Source organism: Rhamphochromis sp. 'chilingali' (assembly GCF_963969265.1).
Source record: "Rhamphochromis sp. 'chilingali' genome assembly, chromosome: 2".
Classification (NCBI taxonomy): Eukaryota; Metazoa; Chordata; class Actinopteri; order Cichliformes; family Cichlidae; genus Rhamphochromis; species Rhamphochromis sp. 'chilingali'.
The window spans coordinates 44,126,972-44,152,545 of NC_137930.1; the positions used below are offsets into that span (position 1 = coordinate 44,126,972).

At 39.8% G+C, this 25,574-nt stretch overlaps 2 protein-coding genes across 7 annotated transcripts in view; both read right to left on the minus strand.

The window, feature by feature from the left end:
• Nucleotides 1–365: 365 nt before the first annotated feature.
• LOC308392658 (prosaposin receptor GPR37-like) lies at nt 366–8,766 on the minus strand. Of its 2 annotated transcripts, none has more exons than XM_080875804.1 (2): nt 7,709–8,766; nt 366–3,439 (listed from the first exon to the last, which is right to left on the minus strand). In XM_080875804.1, exons 1-2 carry the CDS (start codon nt 8,327–8,329, stop codon nt 2,606–2,608), a joined length of 1,455 nt encoding a protein of 484 aa, XP_080731930.1. In that variant the 5' UTR covers nt 8,330–8,766; the 3' UTR covers nt 366–2,605. The 2 variants fall into 2 exon arrangements, with proteins under 2 accessions (XP_080731930.1, XP_080731929.1); XM_080875803.1 differs by having other exon boundaries at nt 7,424–8,764.
• A 2,849-nt stretch (nt 8,767–11,615) lies between these two features.
• pot1 (protection of telomeres 1 homolog) overlaps nt 11,616–25,574 on the minus strand; it is a gene marked incomplete at its 5' end in the record, with an annotated part of 56,325 nt that continues 42,366 nt past the window's right edge. For 2 of the 5 annotated variants that reach the window (XM_080875798.1, XM_080875799.1), the window contains 10 exons: nt 11,616–11,879; nt 12,571–12,676; nt 13,032–13,126; nt 13,909–13,991; nt 14,696–14,831; nt 14,956–15,164; nt 15,523–15,679; nt 15,971–15,997; nt 16,689–16,786; nt 17,466–17,647. In XM_080875798.1, the coding sequence (XP_080731924.1) occupies nt 11,761–11,879; nt 12,571–12,676; nt 13,032–13,126; nt 13,909–13,991; nt 14,696–14,831; nt 14,956–15,164; nt 15,523–15,679; nt 15,971–15,997; nt 16,689–16,786; nt 17,466–17,647 (1,212 nt within the window). In that variant the 3' untranslated portion in view covers nt 11,616–11,760. The remainder of the gene's footprint in view (nt 11,880–12,570; nt 12,677–13,031; nt 13,127–13,908; nt 13,992–14,695; nt 14,832–14,955; nt 15,165–15,522; nt 15,680–15,970; nt 15,998–16,688; nt 16,787–17,465; nt 17,648–25,574) is intronic. The other 3 variants (XM_080875801.1, XM_080875800.1, XM_080875802.1) reach the window with 3 other exon arrangements.

Here is a 25,574-nt window from a genome sequence, read left to right on the forward strand (position 1 = left end):
AAAGAAAGCTGAGACTTTATCAAAGGTGTGAGCGTCACAGCAGATGCCTTTGTGTCAAAGTAGCTGAAGATAAAACACAGAAAAACATGAAGGCGACTTTCTTGGCCTGGGATTTTATAAAAATATTCTGCAGTACATCAAAAACGAAAGAAAACCATTAATCAACATATGAACATTACCTGATGCTGCTGAAGTGAAGCAGAGCAAAGTTACAGAGGTTTGATTAGAGACACAGCTAAGCGTTTTGCAATTTTGCATAATTTTAAAAAGTTTAAATTTGTTCAGAAGCCTGTTGAACAGCAGAAATGAGGCTTTGTTTTTGGAAGTAAGTAAAAGGAAAAATAACAGTGTCTGACAGCGCTGTAAACAACGGTAGACTTGTGCATAATAGGCAAGCGAATAATGCAGAAAACAGATTTTTAGACGGGAAACTGTTCTTGAAGTACACTGAAAGAGAGAGAGAGAGAGAGAGAGAGAGCTGTGCATGAAGTGGGATTTTATCGTGGTGGAAGCAAAACAGCAAAAGTCAGAGGGAATTCATGACGATGTTTATGTGAAGCGCAGTTTGGAGCTTCTTTTGCTGCTGGTTCGGTCAATATTGTTTGGAGAGAGATCAAACTAACAGCTTTACAATCAGCGCAAAAAGGGCGTAAACACAAAGCGCGGACCCGCCGAAACATCAGAATCAGCGAGCTGTCGGCTTTCAGCCCCGACTGTCCGTGCCGTCGGGTGAGAAAGGCGACATCTCACTGATTCTGATCCGTCAGCGCTTTGTTTTTACGTCTTTGTGCAGAATCCGTGTTCCTGCTCTCATTTACTGTTTTAGCTGTTTGGTGGTTGTTGAAATCTTGTGAGGTTTCACCTGAGATTCTGGCATTTCTCAGGTGAAATTTATTTCGGCCAAAATAAATTTATATTAAAAAATCGATTCAGGATTTTAATGAATCGATATCACGTTATCCAAGCCAGAATCGATTTTAATTGATAAATCGATAATCAAAACCTACCCTACTTGGGACCACACTGAAGTGACTATGTGGAAATTTGCTGCACAAAAAAGACAATATCATATTCAAACCATACTCCAAAGATATGTATTTTTTTCTTTTATTAATGTGATATTTCATTTTGTAAAAAACAACAACCCCAAAACAAAACAAAACAATAAAAACTAAAAATTGAATGTTGCATGAATTTCATGGAAAATGCTTTTTAATGAAATCTTTATTTATACTAAATTATAATTTGGTTACAGTTTCTTAAAAGGACCGTTTGGAGAAAGGGAACTGACTACTATATAAATTTACTTCAAATTCAATTGAGTTTTATTTGTGTGGCATCAAATTACAACAGTGGTTGCCTCAAGGCACTGTATATTGTAAGGTAGAAACCTACAATAATATAAATACAATCTTAAAATCTTTCTTTGAAAGGTTAGTGGCCAATTAGGGGTTGCAGAGGGGCTCCAGCCTATCCCAGCTGCTAGAGGATAAGAAGTGGGGTATACTGTGGACAGGTCACCAGTGTGTCAAAGGGCCAACAGACATGAAGTCTATTTCAATGTAAATTTCTTTAAAAAAAATAATTATATACTTTTCTATAATTAACTACAATTTTTGACAGAAAGAGAAAAAAAACAGTTGTGACTGACTATATTTAAAACATCTAGGTACTGCACTAACTGTTACTAATGTCTGTACCACAGAAGGAAATGCTGGTGGAGCTAAAACAACTGCATATTTACGTGAAAACATTTCTGCACAACCACGGGTAAAATTCGCTCCTCTGGCTTTGAAAGTTAAACTGTGCGGAGGAGAATTACAAAAGTATCTGTAAACAAATTGAATTACGGTACAAACTCTCGTGACATCAGAAATGTACCAACCATGTCTTGTTTCAGATTTTGTAAACAGTGACAAAAAGTAGTTTACAACTGATCTCAGATTCAGTAAAAATACCAGTGAGTTCATTAAAAATGCTGAGGTTTTTGCCAGTGGCTAATACTGTTCATTCAAATATAGAAAATCTTTTAACAGTTAATAGATAGAGAGCAGGTTCATTCGGTGAGTCAGTAAACATAAGCGTGTTCAAGAGTTTGGGGTGTTTTAAAAACAAACAAACAAAAAACTATCTGCTGATCCCATCAGATGAAGCTCAGTCTCAGGGTCTGTGTCCACAGGAGCCAAACATTCCTTTCACTGCAGCCATTCCAGCCCTGCCGTACATCGGGTTGTTTTAGACAATTCAGGGCGTTTGGTGTAACACCTCTCATAATGGAACAAACTGTAACTAACTACTTAATATATAGAATGTTCATTTTATATATAGTTGTATGTCCTTTGAATTATCTCAGATATTTTAGAAACAAGTTTTTGCTAAGCTTTTGAATTGAATGTTTGTTTGGGTTTAAAATTGGGGAGACAAGGTGTCTCACTCAGGTGTAGCTCCACTCTTAGACACTGTAGGAGAGAGCGCTTGTCAATAATCTATCATATCATCGCATCGTACTTCCCCTCTCAAGCGTCGAGTGCTGGAAAGCAGGGTCAACCCTTGCGTGCAAAATCATAGCTATGGATTGGTACAATGGCAATGTTGATTATTGACCTCAGTAGTTTGTCCCCACAGCAGAGTAGGTGGCAGAGGTGGATGCTTCCCTGCAGGTGGTATTGAATGGCGACAGCTCAAGCTCGGTGGTGGTGCACTCATTGTCAATGTTGCTAGTGGCAGTGGTGGGGGAGTGGGGCGGGCCACATTCGTCGCAGCAGCAGCAACAGCAGTCCAAGAAGGCTCTGGCAAATGGCTGGCATAGACAAAACAGCAAAACGGGCGTCACAGCCGATTTGCAAAAGAGCATCATCTGACTGACAAGGTGCAGAATGTCCAGGGCTCTCCTGGGAATGGTGGCCGCCATATACACATTAATGATGTTGCAGATGTTCTCTGGAATGATGCAGAACCCATAGAGGATGGCCAAAGCTACCACGGCACAGTTCATCTGGCTTTCCAGCTGAAGCTGCTTCTTGCCCCCACGGACACAGGCCCACTCGGCGTTGCGGATCTTGCGGGCAGTCGCTAGTGAGCTGCAGATGGTGAACAGCGTTGGCAGGCAGAAAAAGCAGCCAAAGTACCACCAGAGGCGTGCACTGTTGTAGGTGAGCCCCAAGACATAGAGTGTGTCCGGGAGGTCTGTTGAGATGCGAACTACACAACGTTCACATGGTGTCACATCAGGTGGCTCGTCGTCCTCAGTGACCAGCTGTCTGATCAGCAGCTCAGGCAACGCCAGCAGCAAAGCGCCCACCCAGATGACCGCCAGCTTTGCAGTGGTAGATGCCCAGTTCTCGATCATCTCATAATAGATCTGCACGTTGGTGGCTGCCCGGAAACGATCAATGCACAGAGCACACAGTGTGAAGGTTGTGATCCCAAGAGAAACCACCTGGGAGAAAGGCTAGAATCAGGTTAAAAGTTAAAAGTACAATTTCATAACTGTAACAATTATGTGAAGTAAAGTAAAAATAAAAAGTACTTTAGACCAGAATTTGCCTCTAACAATGTTAGCATTAAATTCAAATAAATCTAAAAAAAAATTAACCATGATAATATATCAGAAATGTGTCTTAAAAAATTGTATATATATTTTTTGTATGCATAAATTGTGTGTATTTTTTATGTATAGATGGACAGTTTGCATCATTTTCACATTTGTACTAAATACAATATTCCATAGTCACATTTTTTAGTTACACTCAAATTAGATAATTAGTTTTGAAACAGTTTCAGCTAACCAGACTATTTATGAGTTCTTGGTGCTAATGAAGCCTCCAAACACTTGTTTTTATACTCCAATGTTTTCAGCTTTTATACAGGAAGCCTGGCTACAGAACCTGAACACAGAACTGTCAGCAGAGTTTTGGGAAAAAGCAATTTATACATTTATTTGACCACTTTGTATTGTGGGCGTGTGTCAAGGGCAAGAGGCAGGATGGATAATCAGAAACTGTGTGTCTTACCTGTTGGCTGGTGCGAGTGGTATCCCAAATTGCTCATTCTTAACTTGTAACAAACGTGACACAAGAGCAGTCAATCATTAGTCTCCGCCTCTCCCCCATGATATACACCCACAATGCAAAATCAGGGTCAAAACTGTCATATTGAAAAAAAATTAGATATAATCAATTTAGACTTTAAAAAAGGTCTTCATAAAAAAACTAATTTTATGTTGGCCTGTTCCAAACTGGATAAATCAATTAAAGATCTAAAATCAGACTCGGCAGAGTTTTTAGGTGTGTCACACCCACTGTTGCAATGTTTTTATTTACAGTGTTCACTTTGATCAGGCTGTTCACTTTTCAGCTTTTCAGTTATCTAGCTTTTGGCAGGACCTCCTGATAAAGGATTGGCTGATTGGCTGATCAGCTCCAGCTGCCCTGCCAGCCTCTCTGGCGCCATCCCTCCTCTGCAGTGGAGCCGCATACCACACCTCGCTACATTAGGTGACAATAAGGCGAGGTGATGACGTCAATAAACTCATGTAGGTCACTGCCTCAGACAAAAAGCTTCCACTGCTAAGAAGCTTAAACACAATAAATAAGACCTTTTGTCTCCAGATGTCACATTAAAACCCTTTCAGTTGTCACAAGCTGCAGACATGATAACTTGCTATGGGAATTTAGGTAAGCACCAATTGAACAACAACTGTCAGTGTCTCAAAGGCAAAGGTATGATGTCTTTTGTAATAGAGTCAGTAGAAGAGATGATATTCAGATAAAAAATGTTTTTTTAAATAAAATAAAATTAAAATTAAATGAATACATTTGTGAGAATAAATGCTTTTAAAAGTGAGTCAGTCCCTGAAGAGTCATGGTATAAAGGTCCAACTTTAAAGCAGAAATATTTTTTTATAAAAAACAGTTTGACTGAAAGGAATTTTTTCCCTCTGTATCATGGGTACATTTCATTTATTACCCATCTGGATACTGGTTTTAGGGGTATCCAGAAACAGGCAGCTGTAGCTGATGAGTGTCAGCTAAACCTCATCTCTTTTATGTACAGCCTATTGTCCCTAACCTTTCTTATGAATTCATTAATATGTAGGGAAACAGAAGAAGTTATGAAAACGTTCTGATTGCCCCAGGGTTTTGGACCTGGGGTTTTCTGTTATAGTCTTTGAATTTTTGTCATTATTTAACGTTCTGTTGGCTCTCAATTTGATCCATGTTGTTTTTTTTTGTTTGCCACAATATGAAGCATCGTAGACCACGGGTCGTGGTTCGATCCGTAGTTCTTTCAGTCCTCATGTTAAACTATCCTTGTAGAATATGTAGCAAAAAGTGCTCCTTTGAATGGATGGATAAAGCATATTGTAGCGCTTTGAGTACTCAGGTGGAGTAGCAAAGTGCAGCCTATTTACCGTTTAGTTCTTTGTGTCAGTTTCTGGTTATTTCCATGTGTACCCCTTCCTATTTATTGTTTTGTACAGTTTATATCTTTTTTAAGCCTGGATTATACTCTGTTGCGGACACAGGGACCTCACACCCCAACTACCGAGTAGATATTACTGTTAAGCAGGTTTTAAGCCTGGATTATACTCATTTATTGGAGACCTGATGTTCACATAGTTAATGCATTGGACAACTCATGAGGTCACAAAAAGAGGCAGGCATGCAGACCCCCACACTAACTGTCTGATCACAAAATTTACGTCACAGGATCACAGAAAGTATAGACTCCTCCATCATGAACCGCTATGTCAAGTCTTTGTGTTTGAGGCTGCCATCTGTTTAGTCACTTTCTATTTTTACTTTAGCAGTCTTTTGTCATCTGTGCTTCGTCGTCTAGTTTTAGCAGTGGTTCTCCACCTGCCCCCTACTTGCCTCAATCATTGTCTCTTATATTTATTGTCTCAGTCTCTCTTTGTCCTTTGTTCCACTTGTTGTGTTTTCCATAGCATTTCCCAATTTAGTAATTATTCCTTCTGACTCCTGGGTGTTGGCTTTTGCTTTGAACCGTCTATCGCACATTCATTAAAAAGGCTCACTTTAGTAACCTTCATCTCTTGCTTACAGCATTTGGGTCAGCAAAACTACAACCAGTTTCCAGGCAGGAAATGACAGTCTTGTGTACTTGGTATTGAGTTTTACTTCTCCTGTCTCGTTGATATTAATTTGTTCCGTTCTGTGTTCCTTGCTGTCCCAGTCTCATCTGCATTTATTCTTGTGACTTCTCATCTTCATCTGTGTAGTTCTCCTGTTCTCCTCCATGTAAGTTAAGCCTTGTTGCCCATGTAGTTGTGTTTTCCTATTTTACTATGGTAACCATTGCTCTCTGTGGCTCATGTTGTTTGCTTCCTCTGCCTTGTTATGTCTATAGCTTCCACCCGTGTGTCCAGCCTGTTGCCTCTCCTCTTGATATCCAGTGTGTACTTATTATCTCTGTCTTCTGCTGTCCTTTGTCATTGTCCTACCATAGTTGTGTGCTCCTTGCTACATGTTTTCACTATTATGTACCTGTAGTTTTCCCTAGAATGTATATTCCTGGCTCCACTTGATTTAGTATTTTGTCTTTGGATGAAACTCCAGCACTAAAGCTGTTCTTGAGTTCACGTGTGGCCTCCATAACATGCAGTGGCACATATGTAGAGTAATTTTTTAATGTGATATTATATTCGATTGAGCATGTTGGGTTTGACCAGAAATGTAATTTTATTTCTCCTGAAATTATGCAGTGGGTTAAGATGAAACTCTACACACACAGTGTGGGTTTCCAAGAGGAACATTTCATGTCAACTATCATATATACGATGTTTAGTACATTTTTAACATGACATTATTACATCCCTTTAAGTTTTTCAATTTGAGCAGAGTTGACCTTTAATTTTGAAATAAAATTTAGCACAGATGTAGAGTAGATGAGCCTGTGGAGAAATGTATTGAAAGTTTCATGTCAACTATGAAGAGCCACTTTTGATTAATGTTTTGAACACGTGTTGAAGTTGAGAATAATGTTCTTTTAACATGTCAGGAATTATGCACCTGGCTGAGAAGGAACTCTGTACAGATATATTGTGGATGCAGGTCACATTTCAAGAAATCATGAATGAAAAAGCTCATTACCAGCAAAATTGAAAAGAAGATAAAATGAAACTTGGGGATTAGGGGGAAAAGGTCCTGGACCTGGTCCTGGAATAAAAACTGATATATGGACTGACTCACTTTTGAAGCCAGTCTCAGGTAGTCATTGGAGGATTTATTGTGTATTGAGGAGGAGAACGAAGGAGAGCGCTTTGTGTAGATGCGCAAAACAATTTAGAGGTTCACTTGACCGCGATGGTCTCACCTGTAAGATGAACTCGGCTACAATTATATCTGCTGCACCATGAGGGACTACCAAACCATCACTACCCCACCACCCTGCCTCTCACCTCCAGATAGGGGATAATCCTGCATGAGAACTCTCCCAGCAGCCATTTCTTGGTGAGCTCATGAAACACCACAAGCGGCAAGCAGAAGAAGATGATGACGAAATCCCAGAGCGCGAGGCTGGCTAGCAACGAGTTGGAGATGCTCCTCATGTAGTAGTTGTGACATACAATACACATGATCGACACGTTCCCAATGATGCCCACTGTAAAGATGAGGGCGGCGGTTATCAGTACAGCGTAGGCTCCGTACGACTCCGCGGTTACCGGGTAGAATGGATTCTTTACCTGCTTGCGTCTGGTTCGCGTGTTCACCGGAACGAGCCGCGTGGTGTCGGGAAAGTCCGGGAGAGAGTACTCGTCCTCATAGTCACTTGTATTGAGTCTGAAGGGGGGGTCGGCTTCTAGCTCCTGCGCCATGGCCACAGGTAGCGGTTCGCTGTGCGTCGCCCTGCCGGATACGGCAACCCGCCTTTGCCTTCGTGTGCGTCCACTCATCCTGCGCGTGCAGTTGTGTCCATGCTGGGTTTGTTTAGACACTTCATTGCTCGGCTCATCTTTATCATTTTCTTTCGTGCCTAAAACTAAAACTTCTGGTAAAAATGACCGAGTTCCACTTTGGGCATCACCTTCACGCAGAGAGCGCCTGGTGATCTTTTTCTCTGGCAGCTCAGACGACGAGGAGTTTAGAGGAACCAGCCATGAGGCTTCTGCACTCGTACTGCGTGTCCCCCCACGGTCCTCCTGGCTGACTGTGCGCCATCTCCGGCTGTGCACATTCCTTTCAACGGTGGCGGATTTATTATAAGGACTAAACGTCGTCTTTGTTTTGTCCCAGTGAAGTTGACAAACGACGGCCTCGCTGCACAGCCACAAACACAGGAGACTCAGGGCTGCACACATCCTCATGGCTCTGGCTAAACCGCAAAATGAAACCGTGTGATCGATTGATCCATCTCTGGGTTTTGATAGTTTTTAAACTCAAATCTGCCGCCAAACCGTCAACTTTCTTTCATTTTTGTGTACACAGAGCTTCCTCGAAGTCTTTGGCCGTTTAAGAGTGCTGCACCTTTCACGTTCGGGTGCGTCCCAGTGCGTCTCCAGTCCGGAGGCATCACCGGTGAGAAAAAAAAATCTAATCGGAAAAGTTTTTAAACTGGGCTGAAAACTGTGAACTAAATAAGTAAATCCTCAGCGTCAGGAATTGGGTGTTGGGATGGAGAATTCCTGAGTAGGTCCACAGTACGTTTCTGCACGCGTGGCAGGTCCGGAGCGCCCGGGGACCGGAGTGGAGCACCGACGAATGCGAGACACGACCAAGCTCGATGTGACAGAGCGTCTAAGAAGAGGAGGGAGGGGGACTAGGGCCGGGGGTGGTGGTTGTTATCGTCTCTTTAACCTGCTATTGAATCCCACCGGATACTACATTAAACCGTCCAATATTCTAAACGTGCTTTGGTACCGATGTGTATCGTCAGAAAAATGATGTTTATGGTTGCTCCAGAATTTGGAAACATGTTTATTTCATTTATATTTTTGTACTTAAGAGTTCATGTGAAAGGTTTTCAGGCACTAAAGGGGAGCATACGAAAAACAACAACAACAACAACACATATAAGTTGAAACTTCCTTTAAAAGAAATGTGTTGTTGTTGTTTTACTCTTGTGTGCCATCAGATAGAAAATTTGGGTATTAAATAGTGCACTAGTACTGACCTGTACTATTCAAACTTAAACAGGATTTAAAGGTGCACATGATGCAGACATGAATTGAGCCTAGTGTAAAGGAGAGTGTGTGGTCCTCCTTGGGCTCTCGTGCTCTGAGGGGCCTCGGGATGTCTGGGGCCCGGATCTCCTCCATGCCTGCTTCATGTCCTGGGGGCAGGGCTATGGCTCCACACACCTACTATTAGACACTTAGGTGGAGAAACCTTATAAATACCACACACACACACACACACACACACACACACACACACACACACACAGGTGTACAAACAGGTACTCACAGACACGTCTTGGTTGGCTGCTGCCTCTAAACATATCGTGCTAATGTGCTGCTCAGTAAGATTCAGTATTTATTATTTACTGTTATTTATGCTTATGTTGGTTGTTACTGTGGTTTCCCTGCTGTGTTTTCGTTTTGCTTGTTTGTTTTTTTAGCAGGTGGTGAAGCAGATTTTCAGTGTCTTTTCTCTCTCTATCCCTCTTCTCCATTTTTCTTTCCCTCTCTTTCTGTTAACTCTCTTCCCAACTTCTCTTTTCTTCTTATTTCTCTTTCCCACCCCCGTTCTGATTGTAATAACTTAAAATAAAAAATAAAGATAAAAAAAAACTATGACAATCAAGTGGGCCAGTATAGCAATAGGTCCACTTGGAAAAGTAAATCTGTTTGGCATTTTTCTTGGGCTTTAAACAATAATTCGGATTGCTACATGCAGACAGGAGAGGCAATAAACAACAACAACAAAACACAAAAAACCCCAAAACCCCCCTAAAACCTCCACAACAGTGTAAGAGACTGATAGAGGAACTGTTTTCTGTATAACTTTACGTCATTACTGCTGAAAGGGCGTCTATCCTACAATAATAGGGTATCCTTAGGGTTTTTGTTAAATAAACAATGCCACAGTGGCATGGCATGTTTTGTTGTTCATTTAAAGTGGTATTTACCTCATTTTAAGACCTGCAAAGGACCATATTATTTTTGATTATGTCTTGATAGTTTAAACCTTGCAAATGAAAGAGTGTACTTTCTTTTTTTAAAACCACGATTGCAAGTGTTAAGGGCATTCACACTTAATGCTTAATTGGGGGACGAGATCACATCACGAATATACTCAGTAGACCAGCAGACGGTGCTGCAAACCCACAGATAAATGCTGAAAGGTGTTTGGAGGAATGGAGAGTGAGACTGCATCCATAAAGAGCAAATATTGCTGCTCAGCATTTTAGGACACTAGAATGTGATGCCATACATTATTCCAAAGATAAATTAAAAGCTTAACCTGCAAATACATTTCATGTTAGCATTTGTTAAAATGGCAACAATAAATATAGACTTAACAGTCAGTTGCTGCTTGGAAACCTTTTCATGGCACATTTACTTCAGATTTATGTGCTATGGTTCTCCCTCTCTCTGAATGTATGTACGTACGTATGTAGAGAATTATAGCATTTTGACTGACAAATGACTTTTTTTTTTTTGGCGAATAACAGATAGATTTAAGAAATATACAGTAAACCATCCTAATACATTGATACTAGGTATGTCATTTCTTTCCTGTTTGTATGATATAAAAACCAGGAGCAAAGTGTTGTCTTTGTCCTGTGCAGAGCAATTAGCAAAAGAAAAATATCTCCTGAAAAAAGATTTTGTAAAAAACGATTTTGACAATCCAGCTCCAGACAGAATTCTCAGATTTGGAAGGATGCGTTCAGAGCAATCGTGGAGTTAAAGTTGCCACAAGATATAATAAGTATGCAGGGAGAAATATTAATGTGGTAACCATGATCTCATAACATTAGACATCCTAGCTTCAAGCATTTGGTAAAAGTGGGAAACACACTGAGTTCAGGTCATGGAGTGGTGTCATGGAATTCAGGATAAGAATCTTCAGGAAAGACTGAGGCCAAATTTGAACAGTCTTTAGCCCTGCATGAAAAATCTAAGCCCCTTCATTCAGTTAAAATGTGTAAGAGTACTCTGGACCTCAGTGTGGGGCAAAGGTTCATATTCAAATCGGGCAACTCTAAGCACATACCCAAGATAACAAAGGAATAGCTTCAGGATGGCACAGATTTGGACAGACTCAGAACCCGATTTAAAATCTCTGGAGAGATCTGAAAATCTATCCAACCTTATGGGAGAAACTGGCCATAGTCAAAAAGACTTGAACCTTGTAATTGCTGCCAAAAGTACTTAAACTATTGAGCAAAGGCTGTGAATACTCACGTAATAAATGTGCAAGAATTACAAGCAAACCTTTTTCATGCTGTCATCATTGTGTATAAAATGTTGAACTGAAAAATGAATTTACTCCATTTTTGAAATAAGGGTGTAAAAGTCACAAAATGTGGAACAAGTGAAATGCTGTGAATACTTACTGGATACACTGTAATAAAAAAAAAAATCACCTTTTATTTTGAAAAGTCATCAAAAGTTTACCCAGGCAGCACAGGAAATGGCAAGAAAATGCAGTTGGTATTTTATTCAGTTTTTAACTTTATTTACACAATAAATAGAAATGTAAAGAAATAAAGCAACAACAGACAGAATCAGAATCCTCTGATCAGAATTTTATCTGAATCTTTCCCACAGGTGGTGCAGATGGTGTCAGATCATTCAGATGAGGGTTTCACAACAGTCGTGTGACAGACCTGATAGCAGGTCTTAGTCTGTCCATCGTCGTCCTCTGCTTGATATGCCATCAAACATAAATCAAGCCATGGGTGCTGACCTGAGGACGAACAGGCAGACATGACAAAGCATCCAGCAACACAAACCTGCGGCTGACATTAAGCCTGCTGCTGCTTCTGGTTTTGCAAAGCTGCAGGAAGTTTTTTTTGTATATTGTTATATATAGATATATATATTGTTCACATACTGTTTTGTGCAATGTTTTGTTTCCCCAAATCTCTACCACAGAGCTGTAAAGTTAGACATATTAAAAAGCCAAATTAATGCCTTTGAAGCTTTCAGTATGTCATGTCTGATTCTATGTTTTGGTCCAGTTCATTACACAATTTAGATCTAAAGTTATTATGTTTCCGTAACTAAAACTGAAGAATTATTCTAATGATTTGACCATGCACACTGTATGAAAGATGGACATGAGTCATGTCACATTTTTATGAGTGTTTTCCAATTTCCATCTTTCTGTTTTCAAACTGGACTTCCAAAAAGCATGAAAGAAGCAACTGCAATGAAAAACACAGAAGCTTTTTTTTCTGACGTCAGAGATCCAGGTAGCTGAGAGGCACTGGAGATTTCTATACAGCCAGACCTTTTTTTTAATATGACCAGAGGAGCTGGGACCTATTGGCCTTTTTAAAAAAAAACATGCAGGTTTAAGGCACACATCCTCAACTTTTCTGACCAAGAAGCTATGTCAATTTTTTATGTACTGTGTATGGGTTTGACAGACATACCCACATTGCCACCTGGTGGACAGAGAGAGTCCATGATTTGGCAGATGCTGTTCTGATATTCCTGATTGGCTGAAGCATCCTCTGCAGACACACCAAAGAATGATTCCTGGTGAAAAAAGAGAGTAAAACTCACAACTAGCATTTACATCTACAAAGCTCACAGACATTATAAACAAAAGTTACTTTCAGTTATCCTCTTATTTATATCTTGCTGTAAGAAGCAAATTAATGTTTCTACTTTACCCACATTCTTGGTTAGACAAGAGCTTTTAAAAATTCAGAATTTGATTTGTTGACATCCAAAACACCAAAATATATGAATTTTGGACCTGACTTCTTTAGGGCAAAAAACTCAATCAGCGCAAAATTTTACAAGACAACAGTGAAATATATAATAAATCCAGATGTTCTCCCTTTGTCTAATCCCATCTGACACCAAACAACAGGAATGTGAAACTCACAGCATGTCTCCACAGGAAGACATCCAGCGTGTCGGTGGCATCCTGCAGCTCCAGTTTCATTAGCAGGATGAACTGCAGCGGCTGAATGCCGAGAGCTGCAGGCCAAATAAGCAGAAACATCGCCTGATTTATTTCAGAAGTTCAAATTGACCTGGATAGAGATCAACCAGGAATTTCTACAACTCAGTGAGGAAACTTAAGTGAGAAAAAGACACAAACACAGGAATAGTGCGGTTTCTAATATAATAACTTTTGAATCTGTTCTTGATGCATTCAAGGTCAACACCTAATTAAAGTTATGATATCCTAAAAAACAGGGCTGCACCCTAATGTCAATTTTAAAAAAATTATTATTGAGACCAAAAAATGCATAAGAAATTTCCCAAAGATGCCATTTTTAAATGTCTTGTTTTGTCTAACCAACACTCTAAACACAAAGATACTCAAATGTGCCAATGTCCACAGAGGAAAAAGTGCAGCCTGAGAAGTCTTAGCTGACATTTGACAATCGACGAGTTTGTTTTGCCACAATAGTCACATTAATGTCTCCACATTATTCACTTCGTTCTTTGTTGCGCTGCTTGGAACTTGGAAGTTGAAATATGATTTTGGCTTCAGTTATGAAAAAGTTGTAAAAAAAACACAAGATAGTCGGGAGAAAAAATGATTACTTTTCATATTCATTTTTACTACAAAGCCCGCTTTCATCTCACGTTTTAAAATAAAGCTCTTCCCACAAAAACCAAACCCACAGGTCCCTACGAACATGAAGCATTGACAATTTTGTGTTATCTGTTTGTTTTAATTGCTTTCAGCTCTTCTCCACCACCAGTATTTACTCCAACAGTCTGATGATTCAAACAAATCTCTGTCTCACCTTCAGCGATAATTTTCTCATCTATCATCTCAACTCCTTCCCAACTCTGCTCCCTCACTGCAGCCTTGGAACACCGCTTACAGCTGGAACACACACACACACACACACACACACACACACACACACACACACACACACACACACACACACACACTACAATGACGACATGTTCAAGAACTAACACGACTGTTTGAATCAGAATTTGAAGGTCAAAAAACATTTTTATATAAAAGCTTCTGAACTGCCAATCTGTTTAAGGACAGTAACTTATGAATAAGAAAAATGACAAGGCAACAACAGCAGACACACAAAACCAAACATACTGTCTCACTGTGGAAATTCATCTTGTGGTGACATAATGGATTAATAAAAGCATCATCTGTTCTGTATTTTTGTTATGAATGAGTTACTCCTAAGAATTCTCTTAAAATATTTAATTATATAAAAATAAAGAGATAAAAATGACAGAAAATAACAGCCTGTGACAGCTTCTCAATATCCATTATTTAAGTGGGCGGGGTCAAGAAAATTCAAACACACTCTTTAAAATGACTACGCTCGCTTGTATTTGAGTCATTATAAAGGGTGTGTTTTATTTATTTGTTATTTGTCTTCGTTACAATCTTTAAATTGCATGTGCGTATAACCATTTAATATATAAATTTGAAAAACATTTAAAGTATAAATAATAATCAGTGGCTGTCAATATTGATGGAATCGTTATGACTGATCAAGCTCCTGCTTAGCTCTACCAGCGCTCTATCAGTGTGTGAGATTTATCTCTGACCCGTAATATCTTTTCCTGCCTCTGAACAGAAAAGGTGCAGATAGGTCGAACAGAGACAGGTGACCTCCTGATGCCCTTACGGGGATGATGTTCTGGTAGCTGGCCATGAGCTGGCACATTTCCTCCAGTGTTGAACCTGTAAGATACCAAGATATCGGAGTTTTTGTGGATTTGATGATGGAAGGATTCCTAGACCAGTCTTGATATTTCTTTTGATATGTTTTTAGCTTTTATGCTTTCTAATAATTGCGGATTGTTACCCATGAGCAAGATGACATCCTTGGTTTTGTCCTCAAACATAAGCTGAGTGAGCAGGTAAACAGTTAGAGCTCGGTTTGAGGGACCTGGGGCGTGTCTTGGGAGGCTGACCTGTCCAGAGAGCACCCATGGTGGGGGACTGCAGGGTCCACAGTCCTTTGATGCCTCAGAGAAGATACTTTCCAACAGCTCATCATCTGGGACATCCTGCCTGAGATCATCATCATTTTAAACTTATATATCAACACCATCTGAGATCAAATCAAAATCTACTAGTGCTGTCAGCGATAATCTTGTTAAAATGATGAATGAACGCCATAACTGCATTAACGCGGAAAATCTCTGATAACGAGTTACCGCGGATCGCCCTTGCGTGGGGCTGGACGGCGTCAAAGCGTTAGCGCGGTTAGCTCATTAATGCGTTAGCGCCATCCAGCGGGGCGATCTGCGGTAACTCGTTAACGGAGATTTGCAGTTATGGCATTAATGTCATTTTAATGAGATTAACACTGACAGCACTAAAATCTACACATTACCACATGAAGCAACAACACAGCGTATGTGCCTACATTGATTTACACTTGCTGCAGTAAAGCTTGAGCGCCTCATGCAGTCTGTGGGGTTCATAGGCCTTCAGCTGGGCCCTGACATGGTGAACTCGACCCAGGCCACTCCGCTTAACTTCAGATAGTGTCACCTTCTGCATGTCATGGCCACAGCTTCTCTCTGAACACAAACACCAACCCACAGAGGAAAAATGTTCATCATTAAACACTTGGTAGTAAATAGTAAATAGAATGGATAACAATTATTAAAATGGTAAATAAATATAAAACCATATTAGAAATTATACACAGATGTCATTTTTAAAATAAATTAAGGATTTACTTTAAAAAAAGTCGTTTTTATTTAGACAGGATTGGTCCTAATTTACTGCTTTATATTCATTATAATACATTACCTGCACTTCCAAATCAAACCAATTAGCAATTACCAATGCAGTGCCGAATTTCATACCTGTACTGCAATCCAGTGTTTCACCATCTACAACACAGAACAAATCGAAGCATCAAAGACGGAACGAAACACAAGAAGGCAAATAAATAAGCATTAAGTTGGACAGGCTTAAATTTAGCACACAACAGCAAGCTCGCTATCCTGAATTAAACATCTCCTTGGTACTGTACAACAGTTTGTAAAGCAATATCTGAAGAACTACATAGAAGTAAATTCAACACTACAGTTTTAGTTATAAATTTCTTTAGCTGTTCAGTACAGATAAAAGGTAAACACTATACAAGCATTACACAAACAGAAGCTTTCAAAGGACAAAAGTAAATTAATTTGGGTTTTAAAACTAAACTAACTGTACTTTATAAAAAAAAACTATACCACTGTTACTATGTCATGAATTCAATTATTATTCCTATTTTCCTGTAATGTTTCGAAGTCTGTTAAGGTAAAACATGAAGTTCAAATACAGCATATTTGTTTTTCGCAATCACAATAAAAACAAAACTATGATATCTTCCATCTTTTTTAACAAAGGTATAAACGAAATTGTGGATTTGGAATTTACAGTTTTTGGAATGTTATACACATAATATTACTGCATGAGCGATTATATAAGTGTCCTGTAAAATCAGACTTGTTTGAAATCTATTTAAGTTTAATCAGTAGGAGCAGCAGTGACCATAGTTAGTACGGAAGTGCGACATCTAGAGCTCATTCGTACCAAGAGACTCTGGTGGAGTTTTCCAGACCTCCAAGAGTTCTGAGTCATTGAGTTCAGAGAGTGCTTCTTCATCATTTTCTTGGAAAGCTTCAATAACTCTATAGACAGAAATAAAAAGAAAAGAAATGTATTTAGTGATGCAATCAAAAACAAAGATGACAAAAAAATACTACACACTTAGCAAATAAAACCAGGAACATGAATCAAATACTACAATAAAATTATAGTTTACAGACAAAAACAAGAGCATCCATAATACAGGGTTGATTCTTAACCAAGATCAAGTCTTGGTGGCGATAATACTCCGTTATGGACAGCTGTGTACACCATGGAGTAGGCTTCCCTAAAACGTTTTTTTCAAGACACTTTTTCTCAAAAAAAGTGTCTAAAGTAGATCTTACTTACTCAACTGGTATAGTTACTAGTAAAACAGTGTGGGAGCACAGTTGTGTGTTACTGATAAATGCATTTTTCTTCATATTGTCCAGTGCTGCTGTGACAAAAGGACCCCACTCACACAGACTTGTAATGCACGTAAATGTTTGTTTACAAAAGCTTTACAATTTCAGTTCATACAGCTTGCAAGCTGTCTCTTCCTGCTTCGCTCCCCACAATGCTCTCACGCCATGTCCCGGCAAACTACCCAAACAGTCACAATAAGATGATGGAGGTCAGTTTTAGTCAGTCATCACCTGACACCACACCCTGAACCCACTGCTCCACCCCTCTGCTGCAGCCGAGGAACAAACCACATTTTTCTCTCATCTCTCACCGTACCTCTTCAGCTCCTGCACGTCAGGGCTGTTATCAGGAAGAATCCCGATCCCTCTGCCATATGACGTCCCTCCGTGCAGATGAAAAGCCAGGTGATCTACCTGTAATTGGCTTCTGGTAAGACCAGGCACTGTACTGGATCCTGCAATTGCTCGCAGGTTGTAGATCCTCAGGAAGACTCCAGGCTGATGGGACCCCCCCCAAAAAAAAATAGTCAGAAAAGACAAAACTTTTTAGTATTGAAATGCTATAAAAACAAAAAAACAAACAAACACCAAACAAAACATGTTTTCAACTAGTAACCTACAAGAGAGATGAAGACATCAGCACAAAAATGCCAAGTCAATTGTGAAGTTTGTTGTAAATGTATTGTGGCTTCAGTGTTTCACAAAAACATTTGGCAAGACAAAAGACAAACAACAGATGATGTAACTATTTTCAGTCTGAGCAACAACAAACATTCTCCCACTCTCTCACTGGTGCCATGCAAGTCACCATCTGTAACAACTCGGGGTTCGGTGCGACTTCAGTGACGCCGACATGTGGAACATTAATCACAGGAAGAAAATAGTTATAGAGCCTCGTCTAACTCTGAGAGCTGTCGTCCCAGCAGCGTAACAACACCTGGATGCTTTGTGTTGTTTTTGAAAAACTTCAACGTCCTTCAAAACTTTAATACCGTGTACACAAGGAATGTTAATAATATGAATACAAAGTGCACACATGTCAGTGTTCATATAGTCGAATCCTGCATACATCCCAAATGTAATAATCTGGGTCAGATAATAGATTCAAACTGAGGACCTTATTGCCTTGAGGCATCAGTGCTAACCACAGCACGACCATAATGCCCTATCCTGAAATTCTTCCACATTTTTTTCCAGATTGGTGAATCTGTGGCCATTTTACTTCTGAAAAAGCACTTTTCTGTCTTTCTAAGACACTGTTGTTTATATCCAAACGTGTTTATTGACCCGTTGTCAATTAAGCTACTTAGCTGCAAAATGTTCCTCCAGCTATATTTTTTTTAATACCAGTTACTTATCAGCAGATGGCAATGTTGCACCAAACCTACAGTCAGTGGTGGTGACAGTGATTCAGAGACTGGTCATTGGATTTGGGGGGTTTGTCATTTTGTTTTTTCTCCTCTCTCAGCTGTGATGATCCTGTAGCCAAAAGCAATCAAAAAACACTTCAATAATCAAGTGTCCGAGCGACTCACTGACGCTTTGAGAGCTAGACACATACATATGGCCAAAGGCTAATTAAAGTCCTGAATCCTTGACACCAACACAAAGATCTGGTTATGGCTTGGACCCAGTTGTTCTTAGACATGTGAGTGTGACAACTAATCACTACGAAGTTGTTCTAAGCTTTGATTAAGAATTTAAGAATTGCAATGAGAACGGCTTCTTCTGGGATGACAACATATATGGATGTCTTACAATCTTTCTTTAATGTTTTCATTCTATTTTAATTCTCCTTATTATATTATCCCTCTGTTCAGCACTTTGGCCGACACTTGATGTCTTTTAAATGTGCTATATAAATAAAGATGACTTGAGTTGGACTTGACAATGCAAAGCATTGCAATGTGCAGGATAATGCACCAGCTACCGCAGGCACTGTAGCCACAAAGCTATGAAGATAATGTAAACCTAATTCATTACACTGTAAATAAAAATTTAGTAACAATTAATCAATACTAATGACGAATAAGCAAAAATTCCCCGAAGACCTATGATGTAAACAAACAGGAAGTAAAAGCAAGAAACATTTAGGAAAATGTGTAGGAAAGTATAGAACAACAAAAAACAAGATGATACAAATATGAAAGATATGAAAGCCACAGACTACGAAAATGAATGGCTAAACAGACAATTATGACAATGGGTGGGAGTAGGAAACTTGTACTTAAGATCATCTTTAAAAAATGCAGCCAATGCATTTTTTAAAATAAACAACAGGAGATGTGTCACTCCTGTAACATCTGTAACACCCAGCAGTCGCCTCGTTGTTCTGACACACACAACAAATCTATTGACTACACTACACACCAACTACACTGAAAAAAAGGCCATGTTGGATTTACTTGATTTAGGGCTGCTCGATTATGGCAAAAATGATAATCACGATTATTTTCACTGAAATTGAGATCTCGATTATTTGACGATATTTATTTAACCCTTTAAGACCTACCATAGAACCAAGTCCGCCAGAGCTTATATTATTTTTTTTTACATGCTGTAGTGCCATTTGTGGGAGCATTTCAAGTTGCTATACAACTGTTATAGCCCATCCATCCATCCATTCACTTCCGCTTATCCTTTTCAGGGTTGCGGGGGGCGCTGGAGCCTATCCCAGCTGTCATAGGGCGAAAGGCGGGGTACACCCTGGACAGGTCGCCAGTCTGTCGCAGGGCTAACACACAGGGACAGACAACCATTCACACTCACATTCACTCGCACATTCACACCTAGTGGCAATTTGGATTATCCAATTAACCTATCCCCACAAGCTGCATGTCTTTGGACGGTGGGAGGAAGCCGGAGTACCCGGAGAGAACCCACACAAACACGGGGAGAACATGCAAACTCCACACAGAAAGACCCCGGCCTGATGTTGGAATTGAACTCAGGACCTTCTTGCTGTGAGGCAACAGTGCTAACCACCGTGCCACCGTGCTGCCCGTGCTGTTATAGCCCATATTTTAATAATATGTATGCATTAAGTCCATAGTAACTACATTAATTGCAAAAAAGTGCAATAAACTACAAAAAAAATTGAAAATCGTTTTTGGTTTTTTTACATATATTTCTATTTGGAGAAATTTAAGAGGTTTATCCCTCAAAACTTTAAATACAAAAAAGTTGCAAAAAATAGTTTACAATAACAGGAAACTTATTTTGAGTGTCTTCATAGTTTTATTTTGGAGATACACCAATTTTTATATACTGCAGGAAAAACAAAAAACAATCCTATGATGCAAATTTGCAAAGAAAACAACAGGTGCATCAAAATAAACTATTTTAAGCAGCACAATTCAAGTTCTAAGCATCACAGAAACTATTCAGAAAAGTATAGAGTCAAACATGACTTATAAAAACACCAGTATAGGCTTTTAAGGAGTACAAGTAAAAAACTACATTTTCCACGAAAATGACGTCACTTCCGGTTTCGGGCAGGAAATGGCGGACATGCGATAGTTCGTGTTGTTTCATATGCAAAAAAAATTATTGCGCTAGCTTACGCGGTTCCGGTTCTACAGGGATTTAAAAATAGTTACGCAAAACGGAGCGTGCTGCTCTGACCGGCTTTAAAGGGTTAACAATAACAATGTATTGAATAATGACTTTAAAAAATAATATAAAATAGTGTGCAAATACTGATAACAGTGCAAATGTTTGCAATATAAGAAGTAAATGAAAAATGTAAACATCTATGTTTAGTGAACTTTGCAGTGTTGCTCTGTGGTGCAGCTACGACACCGTAGCAAAGTTTACACACTATGTCTACTTGATGTCTGACTCTGCGAACCCATAATGTTTCCACACCACTGAAGTTTTTTTTTACCTCTCTTTTCAACCAGCGGCAGTCACTCTCCTCTCCAAACAACTTCTGCTTAGCTTTCCGAGCTTCCCTCGGGTCCTCTTAATTTGTTGTGACGCGTGTTCGAAATGCAGAGAGGTGCGCTCAATTTGCCACACGGAGCAGCGCGAGAGTAAAGCACGAGGGAGGGGCTAATAATCGGCTCAGTCATTTTTAATGATCGTTGAAAGCCCAGATCGTAATCGTGATTAAAATTCGATTAATTGAACAGCCCTAACCTGATTCAGTAGTGGACATTGGCTGCACACAAATTGTTTGCTTTGGCAGAAACTTAAACAACTGAGTTAAATCAGCACAACCTTTTCATATTCAGTAAACCTGTACATTTTGTGTTCATAAAACGCAATTGAAACATGTTCAGATGGAGTAAGTTGAGCTCTTGGAATGTTTTAATCCTTCACAATTTTGTCATTTTATTTCAACACTATTCAATAACTTTTACACCAATACTACTTGGTCACTTAAATACTACATGTTGTCTTCATTTTACATAATGTTCAACAAAGTCTAGATCCTGGTTACCATAAAAATTGAATGGGTCTACAACAACTACCATCCTCCTATCTTTATCCTGGTTGCAGGGGGGCTGGGAAATAACCCTGAAGTGATAGGTTACGAGGCAGGGTACACCCTGAACAGCTCACCAGTCTATCACATAGAAACAAACAACCATTTACACTTACATTCACGGGTCATTTAGAATCACCAGTTAACTGCATGACTTTTAACTGTGGGAGGAAACCAGAATACCCAGAGAGATACCACTGCAAACTAGCCAGAATGTGGATTTGAACACAGGACCTTCTTACTGTGAAGCAACAGCACTAACCACCATGCCAACAATGTAGGAAATTCAGGAAAGCTATGATTTCCTGTATTTGATGCAGAATTTTTTTGTTTTTGTCCTTGACAGGTTAAGGGCGACCGTGGCTCAGGGGGTTGGGAATCGCATCTGCAACCGGAAGGTCGCCGGTTCGATCCCCGGGCTCTCTGTCCTGGTCGTTGTGTCCTTGGGCAAGACACTTTACCCTACCGCCTACTGGTGTTGGCCAGAGGGGCCGATGGCGCGATATGGCAGCCTCGCTTCTGTCAGTCTGCCCCAGGGCAGCTGTGGCTACAACCGTAGCTGCCTCCACCAGTGTGTGAATGTGAGAGTGAATGAATAGTGGTATTGTAAAGTGCTTTGGGTGCCTTGAAAAGCGCTATATAAATCCAATCCATTATTATTATAATCCACAACAAAAAGCAATAGCATGCACGTAGTGTGTGTGTGTGTAGTTGTCTGCCTCTTATAACTCCAGTGATTTTCCTGCAGTTTGAAATCTTGTGCGATCTTGTGAATTTCATGAGTTCAGCAACTAACCACTCTCACTAGATTGTATCATGTCATCTCAACAAGAACAAATTAAGTTGTTGAATTTCGTACAGATCCTTCATGACTTAATTACGTTCATAGAAACATGAAATTATTGTGTTCAAATTACAAGTTAGACTTTTTTAATGTAACAACCACCCAATTTACTTTTTCAGTATACCAAAAAAAGTAGAGGTGGCTGCTTGACTTGACTGAGATGGATGCCTTCCTGAAACCCCGATCCAAAGAGCGCGAGTCTGAAACCCGTGCAGTGTCGCAGGATTTAACATTGATATATTATTGACTTACTTCACTTGAACATGATATGAACAATTTAATCTAGCCTCTTTGCATATCATGTAGTTTCTACACTATATAGTTAAACTTAACTTTAAAGCATGAGGCGTAAATCCAAGAGCTGGCCAATCCCTTTTTTTCAGTGTACACAAGACAACACACTAACTTTAGACTCCAAACACGTTAAACGTCGCAAATCTCTCACATCTCAAAACACTCCTAAAACTTCCTAAACAACTAAATGCCATGTTGCCATATCACTTTTTGATTGGTCGACATGGTAAATATTTCCACCAATAGGAAAAGGTGGGGTTTTTTTTGGTTTTGTTTTTGCTCACAGGCCGAGAGTGCTTTCGAGCAGTTTCCTTATAAAATGCCGTTTTAAACGTTTCTTTCTGCAGTAAATATAAACAATAATAGTATTCAGAAAAAAACAAACATTGCAATACTTTTTATCATAACTCTGGTTTTACGTGGCCTATCAACACAATTCAAAAACTGGTATAAAGTCCACACTTTTTCCGTCGATGTTGCATTAACTGGCATTAACTGGCATTAACTCAGCCAGTTAATGCGAGACAAATCTAACTGCTCATTAAAGATTTCTGGTTTGATCAGAAAATAAAATATTGGTCCATACACCTGAAAGTCCCAAAAACATCTTGTGAATTCTGTCTACGGATGTATCTCTGTATTTCCGTGGTGCTGATGCTGTGCTGAGCGGAAAGCTCCTGAAGCATTTGAAGTGTCGGAAAGTGGAAAGCTAACAACGTCCCTCTCACCAGTAGGCCAAGTTATTTTTAGCCAATTACAAGTTGAATCTGGTACTTGGGGTTGTTAGTTAAGATACCGTCATTAAGAAGAGGCATAACTAATGTGTCTATGCGAAATAATTTGCGATGTGCGCTGCTGGCGCGGCCAATTATTTTTTAATGCACCTTCTCAGATTAATTCACTGCGTGTCGTGCCCAGGGCTGGACTGGGACTAAAAAAATTGTCCCGGGAATTTGACTTGAGATCGGCCCACCGGGTATTATAGGAAAAACCATAAAGCCTTTAAATGAAAACAAACACTGTTGTGACAGTGATGTACAGTCTTGTTGGTGTATGTATGATTTCTACACATTTTACATCAGATAAAAACTTTGGTTGTAAGCTTCAGATAATTATTTAATAACAGCCAGACATTTTAAATGAGAATAAGAAAGAAAAGTATTTCTTTTTGCCCCCCTTTCCCCGTTAATGCCCTACCTGGCCCCCTGGCAAAACTTTGCTAATAAACAAGAGAGAAAAGCTGATCAGCTGATCATTGATCAGTTTCATGATTGAAGTAGCAACAGGAGAGAGAGGGGAGAGAATGAGAGAAGAAGAGGCAGCTGTGCAGCGTAACGTTAGAATAACTCCAGCTTTGTGTCTTTTTCATTGTAGCTGAAGTACGGGACAAACTGTGTTCCTTTTCAGCTCAACACGAAACGCGTAATATTTTCTCTGAATGCGGGACGATTCAGTCTTTTTACGGGACGGTTGGCAACTCTACTGACTAACCTTATGAATAAAATAAAGTTCACTATCAGTAACATCATAGCACCCAGCCAGCTGTATATAAACTCCGTCATGCTAGCTAGTACGCAGTACGAGTTATTGTAACTGACTGTAAAAAGTCAGCACAACGAAAATAAACTCCACCTAAACTTGGTTCATATCTGACCCAGATAGACTGCAGGTAGGGCTGCACGATTTTGCATAAAATGAGAATCACGATTTTTTGGCTTAGAATTGAGATCACGATTCTCTCACGATTTTCTTTTCCAGTATAAATATTTATTGCACTTATTAACTGCACATCAACTTCGTAACAGTTGAGACTGAACATAAAAACAATAAATAAACATAAAAACAACAAATGTCTCACGTTTTGTTGTTGCCGCAAAATGTACTGCTTGAAATTCCGTCTCCACCGTTGCTCGACACTGCGTGTATAGAGCAGGTAGTGCAACAATAGAAAAATAGTTGCTGGACGGCACTGTGTAGCGTTTGTCTAGGGTGTTGATCATTTTCCTAAATCCCTCGTTTTGCACAGTGTTGATGGGAGCCATATCTTTGGTCAGGTGATAAGTGATAGCCTCCGTAATTTCTTTGTGCCTGCGGGAGTTCGACGTGTATAGGGAAGCGCTGTATAAGGTTCCCGTTATTGATGTTTGGGTGGTTGACCGGGACGGATTTTCTCCTGTTACTTTCTCGTCATCCCTGACGTGCTCAACGTTGTTTTTTCCCTGCTAATTTTAGCATCACACGGCACAGCTTCTGTATCACGTGGTATAAGGCTCCGCCCTTGTCATTTGTTGAGCAGGAAGAGTGAGCGCTTGTTTTCATGCAGATTACGTCCCGGATCAAAATGCGGTACAATCGTCGTGGTCGTTTTTGGTTTTTTTTGTTTTGTTTTTTAAATCATTGTCATTTGGAAATGAGATCGCACATAAGTATGAATCGAGATCGCGATTTTCTAACGATTAATCGTGCAGCCCTAACTGCAGGTCATAACTTCTTACCTGAAATTCAGTTCACCTGACACTCGGACTGGCGGCTGAATCGGGGCTCTCCTCCTCCTGCCTCCCCTTTCCTTCATCCACCTGCTGGCCTCCACCACTTGTTGTTACTGAATCTGTGGAAGCTCCGCCATAGCCACCACCAAACAACTGAGTTATTTTTACACACCGGCCAGCATCTGGCCAATCAACCACCTTTCATTGCTTATACCGTTACAAAGAAGAATAAAAATCATCAGCCCTCCGAGCAAATGGCCAGTCCAGCTATGGTCGTGCCAACAGTTAACCCTAGGGTTGCCGACCCCT